Source organism: Euprymna scolopes, chromosome 32, assembly GCF_053919585.1.
Source record: "Euprymna scolopes isolate OS-2025 chromosome 32, ASM5391958v1, whole genome shotgun sequence".
In the NCBI taxonomy this organism is placed as follows: Eukaryota; Metazoa; Mollusca; class Cephalopoda; order Sepiida; family Sepiolidae; genus Euprymna; species Euprymna scolopes.
Genome location: NC_136513.1, coordinates 50,197,271 through 50,220,464, shown reverse-complemented (window position 1 = coordinate 50,220,464; position 23,194 = coordinate 50,197,271). Strand labels below are relative to the sequence as shown.

Here is a 23,194-nt window from a genome sequence, read left to right as displayed (position 1 = left end):
TTGATGCTAAACTATATTCATTTGGTTTGAGATTTATTATTAGAACTGCTTTACTATTCATACCATTGAGCACTTTTACATTCAAGATTTGGTTTATCAAATTTTCCAGACAACCAAATTTGTTAGGCCATCATATATATATATATATTATTTTATTCAATTTAGGTAAACAAAATTACCATAAGTTGTTATATATATATATATCATACACAAACAAGACAAACTTTCATTTTTATCTTGATTCTTCAGTGTGGCTTGACAAGTGCCTCAAGCTAAAATCCAAATTTAACTGTCTAGAAAATAGCACTTCTAACTATTTAGCTATCATTGAATATGTGTTAAAAGTAAGCAAAACATTGTCAATTGCCTGAGAGCTCCATTTGTGTCCACAAAGAACACTGCATCATAAACTGATGGTGATTTCACTGAACAGCTCAACTCAAGGATTGCGATATTTTAGTCATCCACAGACACTTTCATTGTATCATAGCTCTTCAATGTGGTTGTGTGTGTATGTATACACAACCACACAGAAATACTAGAACATCTATTTGTAGAGAAGCATTATCTATTTGCCCACATATAAAAGCATTGAAAAAAAATCCTGAAACTTTGTGACAAGATTTATTTCTCTGTAAACAATGAACTATTTTACATGATACTTAAAATTGTCGTTATCTCAATGGAATGATGTTTTGTACTTTTTTTACCGTTTCACTGTTAATCAACATCGTGATGAATCACTTGGTGAGTTGATTGAACTTTACAACTAATTAAAAAGAATTAAAATATAAGTTACCACTTTTTTTTCTTTTTTTTTTTTTTTTCAAAAACATAACTCAATTCCAAAACTAAAAATTATGTTCCTATATTTTTGTGATTAAAATATACAGTAAAAAGCCTTAGGAAAATAAACGTTGATTAACTCGGCATTAATATATATAAGTGACCATGGCTGTCTGTATGAGGAACAGTCTCTACTAAACTCCTTTGTCAATTTTTTTGTCTACAGACTTGCAACTAGATACACGAGCATGTAGACAAAGGGTTAAATTACCATCTTGAGCACAACCTTTGAAAGAAAAAAAATATAGTCGAGGTGGAGGGTAAAACTCAACAATTTTATACTTTCATTCGATTCAGTCGGTACACACTTTTCAGGTAGTGATTTCTTTTAGCTCTCTTCTCGTCCGAGCTGTCCGTTAACCTTTTTTCAGTTAATAAAGTTAATTCTTGATTCATCAATTTCAAAAGGGTTGGGATTTTCAGTTTTTATTTGTACACGTTTTTATAACAAAAAATGCATTAAAACAGTTTATGCAGCTATTGATTTGGGGTTGGTTTTTTCATCTTTTTTGTTCGCCAACAAATAGAAAATGCTCTATTATTCGTCACTTTACTAAAGACCTGAATTTCCTTAAAAGGCAAATTTTATTTAACCCCCATTGTCCACTGCATTGTTTACAATTTATTTGCATGGTGTTAATTTTTTTTTTTTTTTTGCTTAATTTTTTATGTTCAGCAGTGACATTTTTCATTTTATGTACTTGAAAAAAAAAAATGATTTATATTTTTTAGTTGTAAAAATTACTCATTTATTATAGTAAGCCTTTTCAAAAATTTTATGTAAAATTATATTAAGTAATGTTAAAAATTTTAAAATTGTAACAATTTTTATTAAAGAACTTAATTTTAATAAAAAAACAAATTTAAAAAACTACTGCAAATAATAATCCATGTTGGCGCATTTTCTTAAATTATTTTTCCTTTAAATTAACTTTTTATTTTATTTCATTTACCAAAATATTCTGTTAATAATTTAAAAAAGAAAAACTGCCTGTTCCTTTTCACAATAATTTAACCAAAAATCTTGGTTTCCTTTGAAAAACGTTATTTTTATTTATAGTTAAAGAATTTTATTGTTAGCCTCATCTTGTGACGCCAATAAAATGGACCCGTTTTTAAGCTGTATTCAATTGACATGCACATTTCAAAATGAAAATATTTCAAACTTAAGCATGACACATGGACAAAAATATTTTGGCTAGAGATGTGTGCATCTGATAGACTATGTACTTACTGACCTCTTTCTCACTGATTTCTGCCTAAATTTAGCGATAAAAATGCTAGTTACAACTTTAGTGTGACAAGTTATTTACAACTTTGGCATGACTGGATGAAGTGGTTGTTCTTATATGTGTATATATTTATGAAAAATAATTTTTTTTTTACATCTTTTACTTTTTGTTTATTTTTTTGCCCCTTACAAAATCCCTGGCTGTCATCCTTTACATAACAATATAAAAACTGCTTATTCATTGTTATCTCCCCTTTTTGGAAACTATTTAGTTTGAGAGTTAACAAAAACACGTCTGCTATTTTTGAAATAAGGATTTTATTAAAAAAAAAAAAGAAAAAAAATCTCATTCGTTTGCTTTTAGGAAATAGTGAAATTATTTTAAAGCAAGATGATTGATTCTGACTACAAAGTCCAATTCTTGCATTTAACACAATTATCTGCAAATTTTATTCAATGTTTATTTTAGCACCTATTCAGCATGGTCTGAAAGTCCTGATACCCTTAACAAGAAAATAACAACAAAAGCACATCTTGTTGATCCTGTTTTGCAAAACGAGCTAAGAATATATTTAATGGCTTCAGTTTGTTCACTTTCATTGTAAAACATTGTCATCTTTTTTCTTTGCTAGCAAATATGACCTGTGTAATATTAAAAAAAGAAAATTTTTTTTGGTAGGGGCAAACACGAGTATTAGATCAATAAATAAACAAATCTATACTTAGATTTTATAATGACTTTTGAATGACCGTGTATATTTGATTTCTTAGCATCTACACCCCATCATGTTATTCAGTGAGTGTATCTATCAAGACACACACCGAGGCAGTTTATAGTTGTTCGAGACTTGTTCACATTTAAACTATTAATTATTTTTTATTTAGTATAGATGTAAGGTCAAACGAGAAGTTAGAGTTGTGACTGTTGCCTTTCTCAATTTACACAGATCCCCCTTCTCCAACTCGTTTTTTTGCATTAAGAATTTTTATTTCTCTATCCTCCACCCTCTTCATTCCATTGTTGCCACTGCCATTTTTATTTCTCTATCCTCCACCCTCTTCATTCCATTGTTGCCACTGCCATTTTTATTTCTCTATCCTCCACCCTCTTCATTCCATTGTTGCCACTGCCTTTTGAAATGAGCATTCCACAGGTAGTTTACCAAGAAGAAAATATCACTGTTTCTGACACACTTCATGGCCTGCTTGTAGCCGTACACAAGGTCTATTATTAAAGCTACCCTCCCTTCCTTAGCTCTAAAATTGTAGCTGTCAACTCATAAAATTACTCGCTCTAAAATAAGTATGCACAAATCCGTTTGTGCAACAATTACACACTTTAAAATTTTTTTCTTTTTTATCGTTCGTCGTGCATAAAGTTTTCTGGAGCCATCGTACACTTTTTGTAGGATTCGAATACTTTTCGAGGAACACACCAGGAAACACTGTCTTCAAAGCAGTTGTTTCTCGTAGGTATGTTACACAAGACAGATATCAACACTGTTTTCTTTTGCTTCCTCCTTCGACTTCAGTTTAGCCTGAATATGTTAGATATTTAGAATATTTAAATTTAAGTTGTCTACCATGAAGCAAGTTCTTTTTAGAAATTAATAATACTAACATTGAATTTCTATTAGTTTTTATGGTTTTTACCGTTAGAAATTTATTCATCCTCTTGAACCTATGCAACATGCCGTTGTTGGCATGTTTTTCGGGGGTTTTTTTTTTGGTTTTTTTTTACAACTTATTAATATTGAATGTTGCACTACGCCATTTAAACACTTTTACATTTTTCTTTTATTATTTGTAAGTTTACTAAGGAGTATTTAGCTTGTTTGATATCGTCTTATTGCAATTAAATAATTTTTTTTTTTTAATAATCTTTTTTTTTTAACCATGAATAATTTAACTCTCTAAAAAATAAAGTTTGAAAATAAGAAAGAAAAATGTTTTTCTTTGCATCTGGGTGAGTTCATAAATCCCAAAGTACAGCTAGTGATACTCCTACTAACAAAAGAACACGATCTTTATTTTTTGTTGTTTTACACTCGCTGCACTTCAATAGCATCAGACATAGATCTACACATCTTTCAATATGTGTAAATAGTAAACCACAAAACGATATATTCAAATATATAAAGTTTTGTTATCAAATATATAAAGTTATCTTGTCAGATTTTCAAAGTCAAACTCAAATAGGATTTGAACTAATCAAATTTTTATTTGTTCTTGCTGCATAGTCTTATTTATAATATAACTTCACTACAATTTATTTCTAAAATTACTTGGTTCTGCCTGACTAATAATGTGATTTATTTTTAAATATTCACCTAAAAATAATCATTAGCAAGTGGAACAGCTTATATATTTTTTTTATATTTATGTATAAGTTTAAAATAGAAACAAAAATAACTTGAGCATCCTGAGCAACCTCAAATATGCATTGTGCAAGTATTTGAATTATTTGCTTCAAATATGAACTTCAAGATATGTTATGATCTAAAGTGTGAACCAATTTAGTGAAAATTGGCAATTAATCCAGTGGGAACAGCTCTCTTTGGTTGAAATGTTTGTCAGAGGAACCAATAAAGAACTTTTTTACAATTTAATAATCCATTTGATAAACTGTTGACCCTTTCATCCCAGCTAATCTTTTATTTATATATTGTATAGTTGGATAATGATAGCAAACAATCGAGTGTGCGATTATCAATATTGCATTCATGCAAGAAAAGTTTGCACATGAAGTTTTCTTGTGATTGAGATATTAATCAAAGTGTTGTTAAATGTTTTACTTTAATATGCCAAAGGCTTTATCAAGAGTAAAACAAAAAAATTTTTTTAGAGCTTTTGATGGATGAAAGTAAAATATTGATACTTGGAATCTGTATTTTTTTAAATTTCCAAATATTTTATTTAAAAAAATATATATCAATAATAAGTAATAAAATGCACTTGTATTCATTTACCTCCCCCCCCCTCCCCATGCATCTTTACCTGCAAAATACTATAGCACTATCGTTCTAATAAAAAACATGTTTAGTGTGTGCTTATCTAGAACCTGACCCAGTTTACGGCAACTTAGTGTCGCCCTCTTCCAGCATGGTTACAGAACAGCCGGAAAAAGCAGACGACTGCCAGAGATGACAAATGTGACATTGTAATCAAACGGGGCAAAAAAAAAAAAAAAAAACTGCAAATAAAATTAAAAAAAAAAATTATAATTTTAATCATACAAAAGAAAAAAATTTTTAACAAGTATTTCTAATGACAGGTTGCTTGCAGAAAGTGTTTCCAGTCTTATTGTAGATTATGACTTGATGCTGCATTCCTGGTGCAAATTTTTAATGGTTGTCATGTTCTGAGACCATAGCTGTATCATCTTAATTGTTTGGCCATCAGCTATTTTTAATTGCAAAAAAAAATGTCTCCATCCTCTGCATTTCATATTATTGCATCTCCATGCAAACTTGTCCATTAGTGTTCCCTTCAGTCATCCTGGCCATACGTTTGTGCATGTTTTTTTTTTTTTTTTTTTTTTTTTTTTTTTTTTTTTTTTTTTTTAAGAAATCGATAACTTCTTCAGGAGATTTAACACACTCACAGTGTGACGTAATTTGCTGGAATTCATTTTTGATTGAAAAAAGAAAAAATTCTTGTTTAAATGAGTTTTACGATTTCATAAAACTTGTCGTCTGCTGATTGGTTATTTGCGTCAATGTCTTCTGGTTGCTTATTGTAACCCACAGGAAGATTCTGATGCTAGTTTGCAAGAAATTGTGTCAGGTTCTGTACAAGTACTGTTTATTTAAACCACTAATGTATTAGTATTGGTTCATACTAACATGAGTGATTACCAATTTTTCAACATTTTTTAACATTTTAAAAACATGTTCTAGACTAGGTTGATTATTTTATTAAACATTTTTTAACTTTTAATTGGGTTGTTATCACTGCATGGAGTAAGTTCGCGGGCTGGGTTTAAAACGCAAACATTTTTAATCGCTTTAGATATTTTTTCTCTCTTTTTAATCTTCTGCCTCGTCGCTGGCACCAACAGTTTGCTTCGAATTGGCTTTGGGCTGTGAGAGATGGCTACTTTGTGAGCTAAACGCATCTTGTCATCTGCTCTCACACTTGTGTCGCTAGCTCTCTCTCTTTTCTCTCTCTCTCTCTCTTATCTCCCTCTTATAATGAACTTCATAATTTTTGCATTAGATAAAGAGAAGAAACGATCGCGTTCCAAATCACCATTTGGAAAACTCTTCGCTCGTATGCGTGATGCTGACGATGATGATGGACCATCATCAGGTAAAAATAAAAAACCTTTTGCATGTTTAAATGTTCAAATTCACAGATAGAAAATATAAACTTATGTTTTAATGAAAAACTTAACAAATTTAGATATTGTTCACATGAAAAAAGTTACAGCCACAAGGTTGGAATAATGCTACCCTTTTCTTTAATGTTTTATTCTTGAGAATATAATCAATAATAAACAATGTTGTTATTTAGTTTTAACATTTTACTGCAATTTCATGGTATCACCGATCATCAGAAATGTCCCAAAAGGCAACAATCAGAAAGAAAAAAAAAATCAGAAAAATTGACGGTATTCATGTGTTTAAATACTGTCCAATTTTTGTGATTTTATTTTTTTGATTGATATCAGTTAGGGCACTTTTGATGTTTGGTGATACCATGAAACTACAATACGGTGTTGAATCTAAATACTTTCTTTATTGTTGATTATTGATATAGCTCTATCTTATAAGATACTGAGTCTTTTATTTGTTCAAGATCTGTCATCTCGTTTCTGTTTCGATTTTGAAAGGTTTGTTTATAAATAAAAACCAATTCAAATCAAAACCCATTTGTATCCAAATATTTTGTTTCTCAAGAGAAACTTTATCAAAGTGATTATAAATTACATTTTCGATTGCAATGTTAATGATCAAAGATGTTATTTCTCATCATTTTCATAAAGTTTTTAATAAGCAAAATATCTATGAATGTGTTTTTGATTTGAATCTGTCTTCTATATTTTCCATCTCTATTAAGCTAGTAAATGTTGATGCAGAAATCAAATTTGGATGGTAACTGTCGGTTTCATGCCAACACAATTATCAACACCTGATATGCTCACATGAAATTGCCTATCACCATATACAACTTATGACCAATCACCCATTTTAATTAAAAAATATTCTTTTGTTTATCAATGTTTAGACCCTAAAGATCCTGGTAAGGAAAGGGGTGGCCGTTTATAAGTTTTCTAATTTAAGAGGGTGTGAAGATCTCATTTCTAACATTAAAACATTGGAAACCCTGGATTATGTACTTACATACTATAAAGATTTCCAACGTTGATTCATGGTAAAATGGGGTCTTTTAATACCAAATAGTCATAGAAAATGGGTTTAGACAAAAATGTAAACGCCTATACTTGTCTGCACAACCTGTAATTATGAATAAAAAATTTTTTTTTGTTTTCTGATAATTATAAACTTTAGTGCTTCATAGAAATGTTTTTTTTTTTAATATGGGTGATTTGTACAAAGTTGTTTATTTCTGTATCAAATCAATCTTGATATAGTTTTTTTTTTATTATTATTCAATTAGTGTGATATACTATGATATCTCCTTTGATAACAAGATATTTTTCTATCTTGATTTTCGAAACCGTATCATTTCTGTCCTCGCATTTTTCGTTCCAAATCCAACAGAAAACTCCTCTCCATCACTCTTATTTCTCTTTTTGTCTTTTTTGTACGTCTCCCTCGTACATCTGCTCTTCTCCGACAATCTCTTAATTATCCTTGCTTAACCTTCTGTTTGTCTATTGTCTTACATTTTCATTGTATTTCATAAAAAAATCCAAATTTCTTCGAGGCAATCCATATTGAGGTATCACGAGTCTGTCCATTTTCCATGTCTGGTGAAACGTTACATTGACAGAAAAACTATTTTCATTTGTAAACTCTGATTATTCAAGAACAATCCGCAACCTCCTGGTTCCATGGTTTCATCCCTAAAACCCACAAATTACTACAAGAAACCAATTGAGATGCAACAAAATAATTTCAACCATCTTGAACTGCATCATTGCTGGTGACATTTTTTTATTTTTCTTCATCATCAAGCGTTTTTATATCATTCCTTCAATCCACCAAATTTTATCAAGAAATTTTTTTGTCTCATAAATCCATTTTGTCTTCCATGTAGCAACATTTTTTTCTTATCGTGTGGTTGTGGGTTATTTTCTCATCTTAAAATGTTATGTGAAACTGTAATTTGTGCAAACAATTACAACAAAAATCATTCTACTCATCTTGTATCACATTTGTCTTTTTTTTTTTTTTCCTTTTTTTTTTTTCAAAGCAATTAGAAAAGCAGGAAAGGTAGTTCTGCACTCATCCATTTTTCTTCTTTCGTTGTTTACATAAAGTGTTCATATGTGAATGAACGTCAGTGTATGCTTGAGTGAAAAGATATCATCGGAATTTTTTTCTGTAAATGTTGTACCATCATAACTCAAAATCACAATGCTTTATTTTTTTTTTTGTGTATATACATATATACACTTGTATTGAAAAATTTTAGTTTTTCAATTGTTTATTTTAAATGTTTTTCCAGTTCTTCCATATGATGGTCACTTTCAAAAAAATTAATATTTTCATTTTATGAGCACATTGATTTCTGCTGGTTAAACTTTATATCAAGTCAAAAATGATTTTCTAAATTATGAGCTAAGCATTACTTTTCAAATTTTGGATTCTAACAAATACAAATCCAACACGTTGTGAAACTTTGTATTGCGACGCTTTAAAATTTAAGTTTTTAAACTGTTGGAAAATAATTTCTAGCTTAAACAAAAGTTTAATGGCAGAAGTTAATATGTTGCTAAATCAAATATGGTGGACATTTTTTTAAATTTTTAATAATCTGTTAAAGTGTCTGTCTTGTATATTATGTTGTGACTTTTTGGTTAGAAAAAAAAACGTGATTTTGTAAATTTAAATGCAAAAACTCAAGTATAGTTCATTTGTGTTGAGATAATTTGTTAATAACATCCTTCTCATACTGAAGAACTGCCATTTTTTTTTTTTTTTTTTTTATTATAATTTTATGTTTTATTATTCATTATAATTTTTTTATATTTTATTGTTCATTATAATTTTTTTATATTTTATTGTTCATTATAATTTTTTTATATTTTATTGTTCATTATAATTTTTTTATATTTTATTGTTCATTATAATTTTTTTATATTTTATTGTTCATTATAATTTTTTCACACAAATTCTTAGCGATTGATTTAGTATTGCTATTTTATCTTGCCACAGTTTTTGCTTGTTGAAATTCCCCCTAAACATGAAAGCTCTAAATCTTTATTTTGATTAAAATTATTACATTTTTTTTTTATCTTTTGCTTTTATAAAACTTGGAATTTAAGATATTGGTCACCAAATAAAAAGCCAAATTTTAGGAAAATGCTGCTTGATTGGTCTAATGGATCTATTTATGTTCATTTAAAACCGATTCTGTTGGGAAAGGTATGAACCCTGATAACGTTTAATTGTATATGATGAATCGTATCAAATAGAAAAAGCGAAATGCTACAACATGAATCAATAAATGAAACGTTTTGTTTTGATGTTATAAGTAAATGGATCAACTAATGGCCCCCCCCCTTTTTTTTTGACACGTACTACATGATGTAGGGGAGAGCACCATTTCTTTAGCTGGATTGCTCAGGTGCACTACAACTTGTCGTTTTTGCAGTTTGTTCCATGTTTCAACAATTTTGAGTATGACAAAATGTCAAAGATATGGACATCAAAAAACTGCACAGCATTTGTGTGATGATGGTTGTTTAATTATGAGATGCTACAATGAATCCAAGGGTTTTCTGAATATGGAAGGTGTGTGGTGGAGGATGTTTGCTTTGGTTGCACATCTTTGAACAGTTTCCTGGCATATCATGAGTTAGATGGCGGCTCCAGACTTATGATTACAATTCTGTGATTGGACCAGAGCTGCTCGATAGAGATCTGCTAGCAACAAAGGTTTTGCTAAAATACCTTGAACTTAAGAATTTTAGAGATGTATTTTAACATGTTTTTTGATCCTGTGATTCTTACAATTAAAGGGTCGGAACTAAAACTGGTGCTGAAAGGGGAATTTCAACAAATTTTTACATTTTTTACATAGATTTCCATTTCTTAATTTTTTTTTATATTGAGAAGTTTGAAGGGTCGATTTTCTTATTGTCTTCACAAATGTTTAGTAAATTTCCTCAGTATGTCGTCTTTTTTAAAAAAATTTTATATAGCTATTCCAGCTGTAAAGAAAGTCGATTTTCGCCTTTTTTAACATCTCTTATTTTGATTAAATAATACCATCAAAACTTACTTCAATAAATAAATATATATATATATATATATATATATATATATATATAGTTTGCATCATATCTGTTTATTTCCTCCTAAAGAACACAAATATTTCTTGTTTTGATTATGGGGGAACTGAATAATTTGCGTTTTTCTTTAAAGCTGCAATGCCGCAAAAAGCAGTAAGAAATATTTATTTTCATTATTGTTGGAGTGGCTGAAGAAGACATAAAGGAAATCGTGAAAAAAATAAGAAAATCGAGTATGAATAGTTTTTTTTTTTTTTTTAGTCATAAGATTTTTTTTTTGTTAAATTTTAAATAAGTTTAAAGTTCTGTAAACATTTTATTTTAATCGTTTAATGTTTTCTGTTGTGATTACATGAAAATCGACCAAAAGGCAAGACTGTGTCTTTTAAGATCCAATTTTACTTTTGTTTGAATTGAGAAACAAATGTGTTGGACAATTAAGTTTTGAAAACATGACTTGTAAACTTTTGTTTCGTGTCACTTTTTCATAAAAGATCTGTTGTATCGAGAAAAGTGAATCGAATAAAATCCATTTTTCTCGGTTTTTGTATTTCCCTCCCTACCTTCCTTAAAAACAAAATGTTTTTTTAGATAACAACTGCATTTAATCAATTCTGTTACTGGGCATCTTTCTCTTGAGATGCAGAAGTTTAAAATCTCTTTTCCTCCAGTTACAGTAGGGTGACATTATTGGTCTTTGTTCGATTTCATTTTTTGGAAGATTGGTGGAAATACAGTTCGCTTGATTGACAAGTTTTGCAAAATGGAATGATTGTTACAGAATGGCTTGCTGGCGATGCTGGATGGGAATATCATTGTCGTAGAAAGGGAGGGATCATCGCTAATTTGTTCTCTTATTAATGAACAAGGGGGAAAAAATAAGTACAGTTAAAATGATTAAATTTGATTTTAAAAGAAAATTATGTAAATCTCAAGCTTAATACTAAAGTTATGTGGGCGTATTGCACGTAAACGATAACAATTCATATTATTTGAATTCATCCGACTACTGTTCTCATATTGAGTGTCTTTTTCACAAGGTTTCAGTCGATGTAATTTCCGACCTTCTTGAGAACAGTAGTCTGATGAATCCAAATAATACAAATAACCAATCCTCATTTCAAAAATTCAGAAACGTAAAACGATAACATTATTGCAAAAATAAGATTCAGGGTAGGTCTCTGCGAAAAAAAACAAATGGCTAAAACTAGGGATTTTTGCAATGTTAAGTAGGATGAACATACTTATATAGATACAATATCCACATTTAAATATTTTTAAAGAATATAACAAAAATTTCTTTTGGTTTGGATTATTTGGAAGAACCTTTTCATCTTGATTGTTTTTGGGTTGTAGTCGTTTGAATTCTCCAAATTATTGTTATCTGAAAAATTTCAAAACCTTTTGTTTTATACGATAATCATTTGGATACAACCAATCTGTCTTGTCTTAACAATTTGATGCTCTTTCAACTGATTTTTAAAATATGTTTTTGCTGACATTGGTGCCATGATCTTTTGATTTTGTGTCTTTTTGCAGAACCAATGCCTGGTTCCGCCGAGGCTGAGCATGCAGAGGGAACATTGATCAGGAAACATGAATGGGAAACACAAACGAAAAAAGCCTCCAATAGGTACAGTAGAGAAAGACAACTTTCCAATCTGAAAAAAAAACAAAAAAACAAATTCATGCATCAAACAGTAAATTTTCAATCGAAACTTTGATCTCTGATAAATAATTAAATAATACAGATAAATCCTTTTTCTGTCACAACGATGGGATAGAAATTATATATTTTTTTAAATTTTGCATTTGTCTCCAATATTTATCAGCATGGTTGGAAATTCTGGGGTTTCTGCACTCTCCATTAATGTATGGTCTATTCCATTTGATACAGAACTTAACCATCACTGTCTTTTGATGAAGTTGAAGCAGTGGGTCAATTTTTCAAAGCCAAAGTTGTTTAGCCATTTGAATTGCAATTCAATATGAAGTCGGCTTAATGAGGGGAAGAAATCCAGCTTCTTCAAAAATGAGTGCCCTGGGGTAAAATTTGCTATGATCGGACTCAATCGGGGAACATCAGGAAATTGACAATCAACCAATAATCCCGTCTAAAACCAGTGGTAATGCCTGGGAGAATGGCCTCTTAGGACCGAACAGAACCAGCATCCTGATCCAGGGTCAGGTGCGCAACAAGCCAGGCCCATGTGCTGAAATGGACCAGGCAACCACAGATACTATACTTTGACCGTTACCACAAATGTTGTATTCAAAGCTGGAAGATGAATACTTTGATCAAATTCAGAAGCAGGACATTTACAGAAGGCCATCATTGATGTTTAATTTGCAAAAATATATTTTCTTTTACACGGTGCACAGAATTTTTCCTCAACTTTGTTTCTCTCTCTCTCTCTCTCTCTGTATATATATATATATATATATATATATATATATATATATATATATATAAAATTTTGTATGTATTTGAGTAGTATTCTTTAATTTGAGCAAATCTTAAACATCGAATTCCCCCCCCCCCGATTTTCCTAGTCATTTTTGGGTCAAAATTAAAAAAGATCAATCAATATTCCATAAGTCACATGAGGACTTTCAATTCTTTCTCTAATGATCTTCAAGTGATTTATAAAAAAACGGTACTAGTGCTCTTATTGATCCATGCTGAAATAACGTTATTATTTAAAAAGCCATTCTTAACATGGGGAGGGTGTTTTGTACCTATTCTATACTTACAATTGAATAAAAAAACATATAAAACTTTAATTATACTTGGAAATAAGATTTAAAAAATAGCGCGGATCAGTAAGTGCATTAGCACCAAAAACTGCTTAATATTTATGCCGAACATCCTACATAAAAATGTGTTGCTTTTTAAGAGCACATCAGACTAATTTATAAGTTACTTTGGTAAAAAATATGTTTCTGGAGTTTTCTTGCCATAAATATATTTTCATACTATTATGTCTACGACTTTATTAAGCACTAACGTAACTATTGAAACATAAAATGAAATGTGCTTTGTCTTTTTATTTTTTAAAGTTTATTTGTTTTTGTAAAGTCACTTTTTCCTCATTCAAATAATCTAATCTGAGCGCAATGGGTCACTTTTAATTTTTTTTGTTTTTTTTAAGCAGATAATTGTTTTTTAAAAATAAATTTTTCTCTCCCAACTTCCATGATTCGTCTGCTTTACTTTTTATTATTTCCATTTTAAATACTAAACTTTTTTTGTTCTGCCGCATTTTTTTTTCAGATCTTGGGAGAAAGCTTATATTATTCTTCAAACGTCTGAACTTTCCTGTTACAAGGATTTGAAACATGCAAAATCTGTAAGTTTCACTGAATTCATTTCGATTGAAGCTCATAAAAACTTTGATACATTTGACCTCATTAACCTTTTCTCATTTACTCAACCCATTTTCATGCGTTTAATTTTTCGCAGCATTAATTGTAATAAACTTGTGTTTGTGGCGCTCTTGATTTCTCTGTTATACCGTTTGAATTTTTCAAAGTTTGGATATTAATTTTGAGAACGCTGTTGGTTTGCATTGCAGGGGAATGAATGAAATTGTGAAGATTTCTTGTAACTATTTATGATAGTAATCCTCTCTTGGGAAGCACAAACGTGTCTGTCAAGAGCTGATGATCGGGACGATCTGCAGATGGTTGGCCTTTGACAATCGAATCACAATCATTTAATCATCTTATAAAAACTTGCTCAGCATTGCAGCACATCAGCCGCCATTGTGATTTGTGATATAGTGCACATTAGGGAAGAAACCGATTTCACTCATCGATTGGGTGAACATGCCATCGCAACATTTCCTTTTGTTTTTTTGCAAAACGTTCAGATTAAAAATGATTTACATGAAACAAGTGCTGGTAATTTTAGGAAAGAGCTGAAAAATGGCATCCAAATTCTCCCAAATTTTTATAAAGTTTTCTCGGTGAACATGGTAAATGGTTTACTTATTGAAATTTTATTTTTACCAGGTAATCTTTAAGTAGTAGTGATTACAGGGGGAGACAACTCATTTTTTAATGGTCTGTCAATTTTGTTAGTAAAAATCACATAAAAACTATCTGCTTACTCGTGAAAAATATTGTATAATAGATTTGTAGTTAATGTTCATTGTTAATTGTTAATGATTATTGTTAATTTTTTTATTTTTTTTGTAGTTATTGTGATTTCGCTTTTACGTTATCTTCATCTGTGCTTTTTATCTCCTCTATCCGAATTTTTCTAACCAAAAGTTATCGCAAATTTTAAATTAAAAATAAAATATTAATTTAAAATAGGAAAATAGTCAACATTTAAACTGTAAAAAAAAAAAAAAAAAAAAAAAAAAGGTCAAGTCAAAACCAATTAATAATCTCTGGGTTAGTAGTTAATAAAACTATTAACTCCAACACCAAGTTCAATTTAAATTTTATGTACTTATAGTAATTTATTTCTTAAGTTCAAAATGTATACAATTCTACTTTCTACAATTCACAAATCATAATCACATTAAGTCGGAAGTGCCATAAATATTCTGTTCTGAATTAATGTCCCTGATAAAAATGAAATTATTAAGTACTTAGCATACAGGGTGGAACAATAAATTTGTCGCCCTATAGAAGACTACAGCTTTATTTTTAAACTTTTATTGAAAACATTCAGCTAACTTGATTATGTAGTAGAGCTGACATCTATTCAATGTAGCCATCTTCAGCCCTAATCACCGCCTTAATAGGAGTCTGGACTGGGTGAATGCCTTTTCCACAAGCGCTGGTGGATGGCAGTGATCAGGCTGGCTTTGATGAGGTCATATTGGTGATGTTCTCGACGTACAACCAAACGAAGTAGCCCAGCAGGTTCATGTCAGAGGAAGAAGGGGCAGTAAAAGAAGGGTACAAAGTCGTAGCACTCCTGAAGCCAAGCCTGGGTCTCTTTCGACTCGTGGGCTGACGCAGAGTTTTGCTGCCACACCCAGAGTCTGCCAGCGGCTACCTGATTGCAAGGGATCACAATACATCCAGTTACACTTTGACTTTCATTCGACTTTGAAGATGTGAGGTGATATGATGTGGCCCTCACTTGAAACCACACCAAAGACAATTTCAGTGTCTGGAAACCTTGTTGAGTTTTGCCTTCAAGCGTTGAACCGTCTTGATTTGCATTTTGTAGGATGTTGGCAATGGTCTTGTCATAACTTGGATTGGTAGAGAGCACGAGTTGTACAGTGGCACATCTCTGATCTTGGTTGTTGAATATTGTGTCACTTTCAGACATGATAGAAGGCTCCTATCGCTCTTGGGATTTGTACACAACTGCACAACTAGTAGATGATCTGCAAAAAAAAAAAAAAAAAAAAAACTGGTTTGCATCAAACGGAAATGGAATCATGTCTTTTCTATGGTGACAATTTTATCGTTCCATTCTGTATTAATAAAATTGTTTAACAATTTCCTAATAATATTGTATTTTTATTTATATTAGCTATTGCTTTTGAATCTGCATTGGGTTTGACAAAACAAGTGCATATGATGTGCGATTTTTATTTTATTGATATGATGATTTGTTATCTTATTGTGCCATCCATTTTTGTTTCTTTGTAGGATCCTAACACTCGCCTCCACCATGAACCTCCCATCAACTTGACCGGTGGTACCTGCGACCGAGCACATGATTACACAAAACGTCCCCATGTGTTACGCCTCAGAATTGCGTCAGGCGCCGAGTACTTGTTCCAATGCAAAGATGACGTAAGTCAAATAGATTCGATTAAAAAAAAAAAATTTTTTTTGTCTTAAAAATTGTAAAGTAATTATGAAAATAAAACTCAGCCTTTAATATTTTAATATTAAAATGTTTGTCTATAATTAATTTTCCTTAAAAAATAAACAACAAAAAGTATTTTTTTATCTCTAAAAGAAGTTTATATTTCTGATTTTTTTTTTTTTTTTTTTTTTTAAATTGTATAAAAATTTAATTTTTTTTTTATACCATTCGTAATATGATACTTAATTTTAAAATTATGCATACACATCTGTATAAAATTTGTATATAAATAAAATCAGGTAGAATTGCAGGGTGGGAGTGAATCAACTTCAAAATATAGATAACAGATTGAAAAAAAAAAAAAAAAATTTTTTAATTCTGATGAATATTCAAGCCGACACATATGATAACATGTTGTAATAAGAAGAGAAATTGTTTTAATTTTAAGCAAATTATTCAAATCCTTTGACACTGAAATAACATACTTTGCTCCAGTTTATTTAAAAGATCATGTAATCTTGCCCAAACAACTGCTAATGTAGAAATATTTGTCAATTATGACTGAAAAAAATCAAAATCAGCAAGATGTAAAACTCATAATTTTTTAAAAATATAAATAAATATACAGTTACAATTAAGTGTTTGTGTACGTATACGTTTATTGAACAACAATTACGTTCTTTTTAACATAGATTTTTGTTGAGATAAAAGACAATTTGGAATAGCCAATAACAAAAAGAAATTTAATCAAACGTCTTCTTGCAAGTTGCTCCATTTTTCTTACAAAATAATAGAGAGTATAATGTAGTACAACCAACACAAAGGATACTACGACCTCTATCTACTGTCTCACAACACAAATATCATTCAACGACCTCTATCTACTACTGTCTCACAACACAAATATCATTCAACGACCTCTATCTACTGTCTCACAACACAAATATCATTCAACGACCTCTATCTACTACTGTCTCACAGCACAAATATCATTCAACGACCTCTATCTACTGTCTCACAACGCAAATATCATTCAACATCATATTTTCCTCATTAAAATTAAGAACAAAAATAGAATCCAGATCAAGTGAAATTTTAGTGCATATTTATTTTTTTATGCTCCTGAATTGAAATGTAATTTTGAAACTAAAAATCCAATAATTGTTAAGAATGATATACAGTAATGTTAAATCATCTAATTTTAAAAAATTTCAAATATTATTTGAAATTTTAAAAAAAGTATATACTTTTTTTTTTTTTTTTTTTTTTTCCTTTTCTTTAGAGAGGAAAATAATTACACAAAAACATTCTAATCTTTTTTAAAAATTAATTCAAATATTGGAATTTGGAAACGTTTAAAACTTTATCAAATAGAAAATCATTTAAACTGACGTTAAAATTAAGAAGTTTTGGGAGCTGCTCATCATTGCATAAATAGAAATTTTTAAAACATTTAAGCAATAATGAAAGTGGTTATAGTTGTATTACAATTTTGTTCAATTAATTTCTTGATCAAATGATACCGTAATAATTAAATTTAATTTTCAGAATTCTATATAAAAAAAAAAGAAAAATAAAGTAAAAAGACTCCTGGGCAACACCGTGTAATCAACAATTTAAATATTGACTTTAAAAACTAAAAAAAACATTTAAAGAACAAAAAAAAAAAAACATCTAAGGAAAGAAATGTATCCAAAAAAACTCTGCAATGAAGAAAATGTTTTTTTATTGCAACAAATGATCACTTTTTATTCTCCAATCCTCTCTGGAAATTCTTTATATTGCTTTGACATTATACACAAACATGAAATCTCCTTGATCCTTTAAAAAAGAAAAAAAGTACATGACATCATATATATGAACATGTATAAAATGAGAAAATAATTTGAGCAGAGAAAAATATGATTTAATATACATTTCTTCCATTTTGCAACCTTTTTCAAGATTACAGAAACAATATTAATAAATACATTGATTTTATATATATATATATATATACACACACACACACACACACACACACTAGCTTGCAGTCCGGCGTTGCCCAGTCATACAATATGCTTAAACATAATATTTTAATTTATGCAGATTGTGTACGAATCATTATAGAATCAATCGTCTATTGATTATTATATATTACGAGGAATTATTTGTCCGGTGGATTAATTTGCAAAAAAAAAAAAAAATGAATAAATAATAATGATAATGTTGTTCATCAAATTTCCTCTGTTTGTTTACAATATCATGTCAACTGATATTTGGGCTTGACGATGAATGCTCTGGAAAAGTCATTTCTGATTAATGTTTAGTTTTAAGATATGCAAATGAAAATGATTTGCAGCAATTTTAAATGGTACCTTTTCTTTTATTGTAAATTGAACTCATTAAACAAGAAATTAAAATAAAATGGTGAGGTACACCCAGGCTTGAACAGGGGATCACTCGATCTATAGTCGAATGCTCTACCACTGATGTTTATCGCCAGATGACAATAAATCTGTTTTTGGGGGGGGATTTAAGAAGAAATGATTTTCTGAGATTTTATTTCCCTTGGCTGGTGTAACATAAAATATTTCTCTGTAAAAATTCTTCTTTTTATCTCTAAGAGAAAAAGACTGTTTTTGAGAGATTTGTCGATACTTATCGGATGAATTTCTGTACAAAACATAAGAATACTGTCAAACATATAAATTAGCTTTGTGTGAAATTTGCAAAAGAATGGCTCGGCTGTTTCGGGACCTATGAAACGTATATCAAATCTGTTGCCAAGGTCGCTGGAAAAATGATGGAATCCTTCTACTGCTCCAGTAGATATCTCACTGCTGATGTGATTCTCTATCTATATAAAAGCCAAGTACGTCCAAGGATGGAGTATTGCTGCCATATCTGGGCAGGAGCTGCTAAAAACAGCCTATCCTGCCTTGACAGAGTACAAAATAGACTGTGTAGCCTAGTGGGTATGCTCTTTTCTCTTCCCTGCAACCTCTCTCCCACAGAAGGGACATTGTAAGCCTGTCGTTTTATCGTTATTTCCATGGAAAGTGCTCGTCTGAGCTCCAATATCTGGTTCTTCCCCTCGCAAATTTTTCACGAAAAACGCCTGTCTAGCTGAAACCACTGTCAATAATTTTCCCCACTCTTTATCTGTGCCTAAATCAAAACGTAGATTCCATGAACAAAGCTTCTTTCTTAAAAGTGCACGCCAATGAAATTCTGTTCCATTTGGCTGTTTCCCACCTGACTACAACTTGGATGTCTTCAAGTCCAACAGAAACAAGTTCCTGTTGAACCGCCCGCTTAAGTAGGCCACTTTATCAAATCTCCATTACTAACGATTACTACGATATTAACCCATTGATTACTGTACACGCAATAACCTCCCCCCCCCCCCGAGTGGCCTCCGGGCCTTGATAAGTGGTGACTTCCTTGTAAAAAAAAAAGGGGGGGGCACACACACACACACACACACACACACACACACACACACACACACAGTGACTTTTCTATAATAGTAGATACACGTATGGTATGAAAAGATTTTTTTTTTATGTCAGTGATGTTCATGGTTTTCTTTTATATTTAAAATAATTCTGATTTATTTCAGGCTGAGCTTGAATCTTGGATAACAAAGATGACCGCAGCCACTGGTGCAGAAAGTAGCAGTAGCAGCTCTGCTCCCACAAGATCGCAGACGCTACCTGCAAAGACAGAGGCCGAACCGAAACGAGATGAACACAAGCGAAGGAGTTTTTTCACATTGAAAAAGAAATAAGATGTTTAGCAGGGGGTGGGGGTGGGGGGAAGTCGGGAGGGGGGAGGGAATTAAAAAAAGTCTATCGTCACACATGCACGTATCTACATACATATGCATACACACATGCAGAGAGGAAAAAAAGACGGTTTGTTTAAAGTCCTAACAAAACAACAAATGGGTGGAATCTCTTAGTCAAACGTTGAGTTGTTAACTATTTCTGCTGCTGCTGTTGCTATTTTTCACATCATAGTGATTGTTGTGCTGGCCGTATTATGATGGTGGGCGTCGTCGTTGTTTTATTAATAATATTATCATTTTTATTACGACCATAATAAAAATAACATTTCCTGGAATCCACAAAAACTAAGTCCTTTCTAGCAGGGCATAAATCATTTATGTACAGCAATGATTTTCAGCAACTGATGTGTTCTGTACCTTTTTGAGTTGAAATCCAATGGTCAGTCGACTTGCAGGTTCAAATCCTGTTCGCAGCACCATTTTATAGCTAGCTAGTGAGGAAGGAGGAAAAAAGCACAATCCAAAATCTAACAGCAATTCTTCCAAGAAGGTACGGAAAATATACGTATGGAATGGAAGATATTATCAAAAGAATTGTTTTCCCTGCACAGACACACACATACATACCACGGCTAAAAAGAGGATAAAATTCTAACATTTCCTATTGATTGCTTCGTGTGTGGTACGCTTTTTCTGATTGTAAGAAACTATTATATGTATGTGTGTGTGTGGTTATGCAATGAAGGGAGACAACTTTTACCAATATCTTCCCAAGATTCCCTGTTTCTGCCTGTTCCACTATTCTATGCTCGTTATTTTATTTGACCTTTCCCCTCCATTGTCCGCCGCCGCCTTCTTCTTCTCCTTAATGTTCTTTCTAATAAGTACATGTTCATTTTTTTGGACCACGATACCAAATTCTCTAGCCTTTCGTTTTTAAATTGCTGAGAAAGAGGAAAGAAAGAAAGAAAAGAAAGATCTCCTTCTTCCCCACCCAAGAAGAAAAGAAATGACATGGCAAAAACAAAAGGTGTTTACAAAATAAGCCAGCAGAATCATAAAGACAAACCTTGCGTGTATGTTTATATCCTCATCATATAATATGCACGTATAAGGTTTAGTTAATAACAAAAATGAAACATTCTACTGATCCTGCCACCTACCACTGCGAGATTATTTTTTTCATACTGATAAAAATAAAAAATAAGAAATTCACTTTTTTTTTTTTTTTTTTTTTTAAAGAAAAAAACATCTTTTCCTGTGCCCTAAACAAAAAGAGGAAAAAAGACAAAAAATAAAATTTGACCTTCCCTTGAAAGACAGACGAAAAAAACATGTCTAGTTTCACTTTTTATGTTGTGTGATTAGTCAAGTTTTTACAATTTTATTGTCTTTCGCTTCGATTCTGCTTTCTGTAAAGACGAGCACACATTCCGTACTGAGAAATTTGGGGAAATTAAATTAAAAAAAAAAAAAGGTTAAAAAAAAATATATATATATATATCTTCCAAAAGATAATTTTGTTGTTGGTGTTGGCAGTGGTGGTTCTATTGGTGGGGGTGGGTGTTGGAGTTTAAAAAGTTCATTAATTTCATTCAAAGAAAAAAAACAAACACTGCCATCAGTTGATTTAATTTCCTTTTTTTTATTTTTACAACATAATTTAGCGATCTTTCATTTTGTCATTTCCTCTTTGTACATAGATGCATATATATATTGATATATATTGATACATAATTACAAAGAACTTATCGTAGCACTTTACTGCATTTTTATGATATATCTGAGCGTTAGTAGCCTATTCTTGTCCTATGCTCTAACTAGCATTCGAATATTTACAGAACTATGTGACAAGAATGTTCCTCGTGATTAGATATACCATGAAACTGCAGTATGTGTTAAGATAAACCCTTTTTATTATTTTTATAAAGCTCTATCCAAAAGAATATTGAGCATTTTATATATGCAAGATTTACTGTCTTGATTTGGCTATATTCCAATTTCAAGAAGCTAATTTTTCATTTTCTGTGTGTACACACACATTGCTCCAAGTATAGCTTACATTTTCGTTTTCTTTTTCCCAGTTATATATATATAATTTTGATTTACTTTTGTTAATTTTTTCATAGGACTTGTTGGGTTCCAGGGAAAAATTAAGAGAGAAAACCAACCTAAGTGTAAGAATTAAATGGCCTCCTCTTCCCATAACAAAAATACATTTTTCCAATTTAATCTCTTTTAAAGCTCTACAAATAATGTGTCATGTTTTTTAGCTAGCTGTGAACAAGAGGTTCCGCCGATGAAGGCAGCCGCCTGATGTTGTGCTGCAAACAAGAAATTTCAATAAAGATTTCAAACTAGATCATTTCTTTTTGTGTCTTTTGCTAGACGTCTTTTCATGTGTGTTTATAAGATTTTGCGGTTGCGTTTTTCCAGCAGCAGTTTACGATCTCGACTGATCACACCAACAAGATCTATGCAAAAATAAATTCGTAACAATTTCTTGATTCTTGTTAACGCGAATGAAGTGAAAGAAAACATATTTATATACTTTATATATATATATATATATATTAGTTAAAAAAAAAAGATTTCAACTGATATGCTGAACGTATACGAAAGAAGAAATGCTTCAACAAGTCACTTCATGTTGCAAAGTGTTCTCATTTTAAATTCCTCTTAGAACGTAAAAAAAAGGTGAAAATTTGAATATCCGTGGTACATAATTTAAAATTTGAATATCCATGGTACATAATTTAAAATTTGAATATCCATGGTACATAATTTAAAATTTGAATATCCGTGGTACATAATTTAAAATTTGAATATCCATGGTACATAATTTAAAATTTGAATATCCATGGTACATAATTTATAGAAAATGTTAAAAGAAAACAGCTTACTGATTTCAAAAACTCTTGTTCATGATCAGGAAATAGATTGATGATATAAAAAATAATCGTTAGTTGATATATTGTCCACTAACTTTTATTTTTTTTTTTCCGATGATGTCAGAAAGAGCTTTTGAAATTATTGAACTGTTTTGGTTTTTAAAGTCCTATGATGTGAATCTGACTAGAAGAAAATCCTCATTCTTCATTTGCTATGAGCATGAAAGTGTGTGATCATATGGAA

The 23,194-nt window shown here is 30.7% G+C and overlaps 1 protein-coding gene across 28 annotated transcripts in view; it reads left to right on the top strand.

Moving 5' to 3' along the window:
• The window catches only part of LOC145256347 (spectrin beta chain-like), a 648,628-nt gene extending 626,207 nt beyond the window's left edge, over positions 1-22,421 (top strand). For 20 of the 28 annotated variants that reach the window (XM_080115149.1, XM_080115145.1, XM_080115140.1 and 17 more), the window contains 5 exons: positions 6,296-6,388; positions 12,042-12,135; positions 13,777-13,852; positions 16,125-16,271; positions 19,892-22,421. In XM_080115149.1, coding sequence (XP_079971275.1) covers positions 6,296-6,388; positions 12,042-12,135; positions 13,777-13,852; positions 16,125-16,271; positions 19,892-20,059 — 578 coding nt within the window. In that variant the 3' untranslated portion in view covers positions 20,060-22,421. The remainder of the gene's footprint in view (positions 1-6,295; positions 6,389-12,041; positions 12,136-13,776; positions 13,853-16,124; positions 16,272-19,891) is intronic. The other 8 variants (XM_080115163.1, XM_080115160.1, XM_080115162.1 and 5 more) reach the window with 1 other exon arrangement.
• Positions 22,422-23,194: the final 773 nt, after the last annotated feature.